The 6,934-nt window shown below is 42.2% G+C and overlaps 1 protein-coding gene across 1 annotated transcript in view; it reads left to right on the top strand.

Annotated features, from left to right (window-relative positions):
• The first annotated feature begins 1,918 nt into the window (after positions 1 to 1,918).
• The window catches only part of SHROOM3 (shroom family member 3), a 144,905-nt gene continuing 139,889 nt past the window's right edge, over positions 1,919 to 6,934 (top strand). Inside the window, exons 1-5 of the mRNA XM_084519284.1 lie at positions 1,919 to 2,143; positions 2,464 to 2,532; positions 2,692 to 2,963; positions 3,367 to 3,617; positions 3,765 to 3,805. Coding sequence (XP_084375410.1) covers positions 3,583 to 3,617; positions 3,765 to 3,805 — 76 coding nt within the window. The 5' untranslated portion in view covers positions 1,919 to 2,143; positions 2,464 to 2,532; positions 2,692 to 2,963; positions 3,367 to 3,582. The remainder of the gene's footprint in view (positions 2,144 to 2,463; positions 2,533 to 2,691; positions 2,964 to 3,366; positions 3,618 to 3,764; positions 3,806 to 6,934) is intronic.

Below are 6,934 nucleotides of genomic sequence, written 5' to 3'. Positions count from 1 at the left end.
ATCATTACACCTTTTTTTCAAGCATTCTGCCAGTTTTTGAGGATTTTGCCATTGTTCAGGGGTGAATTTCCAACACACTGGGGGTGCCAACTGCTCTAGATGCCTGCCCATATCCACCCATACTCCCTGCCACCCACAACTATACTGCCTCCGGGCAGATCTCCGGATGAGCTTCATAAGTAGTTGTTTAACTTTAAGCAGAATCTGAAGTGCATTCATGAGGCAGAACAACAAGACTATGGTATTCTGAGTATTCCAGAAATATTCAATATCTTGGAGAGCTATTGTGACAAGCTCAGGGGATAAGAGGGTGGTGAAGGAGGAAGGCAGAGTGACCCAGGAGGATACAGGGGTGGTGAAGGAGAAAGGGAGAGTAAGCAAGTAAGGAAAAATATCCTCCCCTTTCCCCTCCACAGATTGACTCTCTAATGGAGAAAAACAATAGGTATAATTGCTAATAGTTCCCAAGATGCTGTTTCCAAAGTACAGAGTCCACGATGTTACTGAGTATAAATACCAAGTTAGAGTCATGACCAGATATCTTATCGTCTCATAAGCCATTGCTATAACACTTAGTACCATAATGGTCTGAAACCAGGGCCCGGAGAGGAGAAACAACACTACAGAGAGCAAATACGGAAAATAATGTACTATAATACTCAATTTGGAAAACAGGCGCAGCAGAGTTGTGATTAAAGCAATCAGCATCATGACAAGTGACTATTAAGCAGGTCTAATCCTTACACCAATTTTAGTTTAACACACTCTGATCAGATCTGCCGTTATCTCAACCTTTCGGGCCCCACGTTGGGCGCCAAAAAGACTGTCGTGGTTTAACCCGACCGGCAGCTAAACACCACGCAGCCGTTCGCTCACCCTCCCCCCTCCCTCTCTGGGACGGGGGAGAGAAATGGAAAGTGAAGCCCGTGAGTTGAGATAAAGACAGTTTAATAAGACAGGGAAAAAAAAAATAACAAAATAATAATAACAATAATAATAATGATGATACAATGGTGATAATACGAAAGTAATAATAGTATGTACAAACAAGTGATGCACAATGCAATTGCTCACCACCCGCTGACCGATGCCCAGCCTAACCCCGAGCAGTCCGGCCCCCTCCCCCCGGCTAGCCACCCCTATATATTGTTTAGCATGACGTCAGATGGTATGGAATACCCCTTTGGCTAGTTTGGGTCACCTGTCCTGGGTCTGTCCCCTCCCAGCTCTTACTGCACCCCCCAGCCTGCCCGTTGGCAGGACAGAGCAAAGGCTGAGATGTCCTTGGCTTAGTATAAGCACTGCTCTGCAACAATTAAAGCATCGGGGTGTTATCAGCACTCTTCTCATTCTAAGCCAAAACACAGCATTCCACCAGCTACTAGGAAGAAAATTAATTCTGTGCTAACTGAAACCAGGACATCACCACACAATTGCTAAATTAAATGAGGTGATTGTTTCCCCAATCCTTTTGTGCTTCCCTCTTTTTATTTGGAAAGTCTGTAACTGAGCCACAACAAGGGAAACTCCTTTAGCCATTGCTAACAATACTGGATAATTCTGTATATTCATGTAATCTAATTTAGTGTTAGAATGAAGACATCTAGGGTATGCCTACTTCTGTGCATCCTGATAAATTATTGCATTCAGAATGCAAACTGAGTCTGTTTTTCTGGAAAATCTTATGGTACTATATAGAAATTCAGGGCTTGCTACTTCTGAAATGTCCTCAGGGGTGTTACAGTTATAATGCCATACCTAACAACAACTCACATGTTGCAAATTTTTGGTGCTACATTGTGATGAGCCTTCTTTATTGATTCTTGGTTCCTGATTCAAGCAGTTATTTCATCAAGGTCATTGATAAAGCCATTACATCAGATAAGTGAAAATTCAGACGCAGAGAGAAAAATCAGCAGTTTTGAATTTAGATAGCCTGAGTTCATCTTCACTTGTGATGGCAGTTGTGCTCCCCTTGGAGGAGCAGAATTGTTCTTCGCTCCTTATAGTTCCTTTTCAGCAACTCAAAGTTTGCTTTGAGTAACAGAGGGACCTCAAACTGTTTTGTGCCAGAGACAATATTATCTGGAAAGACTTTTTTTGTTCACCAAAGATTTTTATTTTTTTTCCCCAGTCTTCAAAGGCAGGTATCTTCTACAACATAAGATCTACGTGGATTGATGTACTCTGCAGCTTCCTTCTGTTTCTCAGCCTTGTTATTTCCTTTCACTCTCTGATTTTTATATTCTACGTTAGGCCTGCCCAGGAAAGCAGGCTTATTCTGTAGCTTGGGAGGGAGCTAGACTCAAATCCAGCCTGCAATGTGAGAAGAGCTTCTCCCTTTAGTATCAGGAAAGTTTCTCCAGAAGCAAGCTTTTGACATTGGTAGTTGATTCTAATCCCCTTTTTTTTTGGTCATAGAGAGGCTTAACTTATGGTCCATCCCATCATTTCTCCTTTCAGATGCCAAACAAACATTTTACGGAGTTGAGTGGATGGATGTGCTATGGGATTGGCTCAGGTTGATGGGAGGTAAGCATAGAAAAGTAGTATTTTCTATTTAGATGTTTCTAATTTATTAATTTACCTAACCTTCAAGAGAACCGTTACCCCAGGAAGGCATGACTTGCTTCTTAAGGGATCCTGGGTTGATTCAGGAGAGTTGTGTCTTTTAACACTTGTTTTGTTCAGTTCTGCAGGTTTGGGTCCTCTGCATCTTCAAGACTCAGGGTAAAGAAGAGGCTGGGATGGCCACTGGTGCTTGAAGGCCATCTATTATCATTTAAAATTCCCAAAGCTCTTCAGTTTATACAGAGCCCTATCTGGAAGTAAAAGAAAAGCTATACTGTGGTAAAAAGCCGTGAGCTAGGAAAAAAAAGGCTTGCTTTCAGTTTTCAGCCTTTTCATACTTCATGTGTGACCATCAGCAAGTCACCCATTCCATCTGTTTGCATCTGTGAAAGGTAAGAAGGTCCACATTTCTACTCCCTTTTGTCTGCCTTGCCAATTTAAATTACAAATTATGTCAGAAGGGGCTGTTGCAAGGCTTTTACTTGCTCAGAAGCAGTTTGCATACAGCTAGAGATACGAAAGACTACTCTAACCCTAGGGACTCGTGCTGGCCTGGCAGAATGTGGGTGCACCAGCTCCTGTATCTAGAAAAGGTTCTAAGAAAGGCCACTGGGAAAGCAAGCCCCAGCCTTTGCCTTCACAGACCTTTCACAGAAATCCTGTTTCCACTGATGTGGCTGTGTAGCTCAATATTTGTTCACTTCTTTGCATGAAAGGGTTAGAAATAAAAAATAAAGAAATCATCAAAAATGGTTTGTGCTTGATAAATCACTGTGGGCCCTTTATCCTTTACAGGCTCACTTCTGTGAGGCCAGTGCAATTACGCTGGAGTAAAACACGAACATGAGGAGAAAGATGCAGCTCATTCCAAACTTGTCGACCTGCTCGTATTGATGATTTTCTGCCAAATGCATCTTGTTGTGTAATCAGTTACACTGCTGCTCTTCAGTTGTCCAACTCAGAACCAGTTTGGAATGTTAATCCTCTTCTGAAGTCCCTTCATTATGGACGATGGCTGCTTTGTTTTATGAAACAAGTCTTGAGAGGTGAGTCGTGAGTTACCTTCACCCTTCCTCTAAATTAAATAGAACGTAGATTTGAAGAAAGCATACTGTTGAGTTCTGTAGCCAAAAAGTAACATGTACAAAGACTTGGAGCTAAATTTTCTTTTTTTTTTTTTTTTTGATTTCTAGATTTATATTTAACCTGATGACACGCCAGCTGATGGACCCAGGTAGGATTAATAGCACTGCCCTGAATACTTCGTAGGAATTTTGCTTCCTTTCAGAAAAGTAAATGCTTGCTAACTAATTTGTGAAATGTTTGCATGTAAATCGATAAAGACAACGTAAACTCTCGTAACCCAACTAAAAACCAGTGTGTTAGCTAGAGGCCAGCGGATGGGGGCAGTGTTGCTCCAATGAACTTTTTCATTTGCAAAAGAAACTTGCAATATTTGAAGAAATTTAGGAAAAGTGAGGGCAGCCATCAGCAAAGTGGCAGCACCTTTATTGATGGTAACTGTAGGGTGTGATCTCGAACTGTGAGAAGAATCAATGGCAATTTCTCCTGCTTTACCAGAGTAGTACTTGACAGTTAAGCAAAAGGGTTCTGACATGACTCTATACCAATTTTATTTTCTCTTACGTTGAAAACCTTCAGAATTTTAATTTGCATTTTATTTTGTGTGGGCAGCACTTTCCTGAATCCACGTCTGTGTATTGCACTGTGACAACAGTGTTCTGAGAGAGACTTCTCAGAGAAGAATTCCTTAATACATGGGCAATGTGAGGTTCTTGCCAAAGGCAAGATGGGGGGAAAAAAGGTTTGTATTTAAGACTTTGAAATGATTACATGCAGGTGAATGTTGAGTACTGCTTTAATTATGTTCAACACTGAAATCTTTTTTCTCAGAAGAATTAGCTCTAGGTTCATGCACAGAAGTGCTCTGTGTACTGAGTCTGGCAAAAAGTTAAATTGGAGGGTGGGGGTGGAATTGCCACAGTCTCTAGCATTCCAAAAATCCCTTGCTTCTTCTTGATTTCTTTGGGTGTTCCCAGTGAGGTAAGCATTGTGAAAAACAGCCCAGGTAATTTTCTCAGTAAGAAATGTATGTATGTCATAGATGCGAATTGGTTTCTACGAGCACTTGACAATTTTTAACTCCTTTGTGAATGAGAGACTGCTGAGAAAGCAGACCAGGATCTGGCAGCCTTTTTGGGGTTGTTGATCAAACCTTTTTCGTAGCTGTTCATGGGTTTCTGATCTATGTAAGAAAATGTATGCTAACCTTTGTACAGCTGAAATAGAATTACGTAGGACTGAAGGGACTAGCAAATGTGGAAGCAGTAGGGGTGTCTCAGGAGACAGTAAACACACGGTTCTAGTAATACAGCAGCAATTTGGTTTATTACGGTAAGCGGAAATTTCATGATGCTATTGACAAAAAAGTTGTATTTTGGTTGTTGTATTCAGCACCCAAAATGAACTACAGTACTTCAGCAGAATATGATGGTAACTCAGCAAAGATGATGGTAACACACCAACCGCTGTCAGCACCATAATACAGCTCCTACTGGAATTCTGGCGTCTGCAAACATGAGGTGTACTGACAACATCTTTTCTTCAAAATGGATATAACCCAGACTACCTTAGCCTGTTAATAGACAGGCATGTTCTCACAGTCTTAAATAGTCTTGATGGTTATGGATAGGAGGATGTATGGCCTCAAGAGGCAGCTTTTGGAGACTTAACCTGTCTCTGCAGGGGCTGTGGAGGGACAGAAATCAATTGCTCATTGTAGGGACTTGAACCGAAGGTTTTTGCATTGAAACACTAGGAGTGTTTGAAACTACAGAAATCTGATTTGAGACAGGCTAAAGGGTGAGTTCTGGATAAAAGCAATCTGTGAGACTGACCATGATGTGAAGCTAATGAAAAATCAGCACCTGGGAGGGAAGCAGAGGGAACAACAGAGCTCAATATAAGCAAGGACTGAGGATCATCTACCATGAAAAACAAGGGAGGCGGGCTCTTTTCTCTGTTCTTCCTCTTGGCGATTGGGAATGAGAGCTGGGACACATGGGAGAAATAAAAGGCTGTGGGGAAACTCTTGCATCTTAAAGGGGTTTGGAGTAGGGCGGTATGAAGGCTGTGAACTAATGTGGAGAGTTTTGGTTTTAGATTTAAAGCTGCAAAGCTCTTTCCCCATGGCTAGAGTCTGAACACAGTAGCATTCATTATGGGTTTGTTAACACAAGATCTTCACTGCTTTCAAAGCCCGAGCACGTCCCAGGGGCTGTGAGAACAGAAGTGTGGGCACCTTTGAGGCACTGCCTGTATTTGTTTGCTCAGGTACAGAAGCAGGAAGGGGAGTGGGCTGTGGGCTGCCCTCTCCATCAGCCTGTTCAAGTGCGGATACGAAGTGGAAGTTTTTGCGAACACCTCTTGTGATGTTTTAGGAGTGAAGTCAACACCTGCTAAAGCGATGAGACAAATGCCTGAGCCTACATGCACACTGATAGACACATCCACAGCCGTAAATTCTAAATTCTATGGTGACTGCCTACATTCAGAACAATATCCTAACTTCTTGCCACTGGTTCTTATCCCACATTTTGGGAAAACGTGGTCAACAGTGTTTGGAGGAAAGCAAGTAAGTCCATTGAAATTGGTGGGTACCATGTGGAAGAGAAGCACTTGATGAGAATAAAATTATTTGCACTGCTCCATTGTGTTGATTTGGAACAGGTCCATTGTATTTTCAGCAACTGGCAGTTTGCATTGCTGCAATTCCTTGACAAGTACAATGGAAAGATGGTTGGTTTCCGGAGGCATGATAAAAGAGTGAGCCCCAGCTTTTGCACACTGCATTTTATAGCTGCATGCTTGATGTGCACAATTGGGCAGCGCTGCTTTTCTTGCCTTAATCCATTGCCTTCTCTCTCTCTCTCTCTCTCTCTCTCACACACATACACACACACACACTTCCTCACCCTCTCTCACAGCAGCAGTAGCTGCTGCAGCTCTGGCAGATCATCGTAGAGAGCACAGAAAATGAAAAGAGCTCAGCTATTCTCTTAACATTTTACCCAAAGGATTAATTTCACCTGCTTCTCCAGTTTTGCTGATAGACTTTCTGCGTTTTTCAATCCAATAAACGTGGGGTTATTTCGCATTTGAAACCCCTCTAAATAGTTTTCGGGATGGACTTTTTCTCTCCTCCTCCCCCAGCCTTTTTTATGACAGGTCAGAAAATTGTGAAGTAAGCGGACAGAGTAACTGAGAGCGTGAGAGGGAGAAGACATTTCCATTCTTTTAGTGCAGTGGGCTGAGGCAAAAAGGCCATTGTAATGGTAAATTG

Source organism: Aythya ferina (assembly GCF_964211825.1).
Source record: "Aythya ferina genome assembly, chromosome: 4".
Taxonomy (NCBI): Eukaryota; Metazoa; Chordata; class Aves; order Anseriformes; family Anatidae; genus Aythya; species Aythya ferina.
This window is presented reverse-complemented; position numbering and strand designations above follow the sequence as displayed.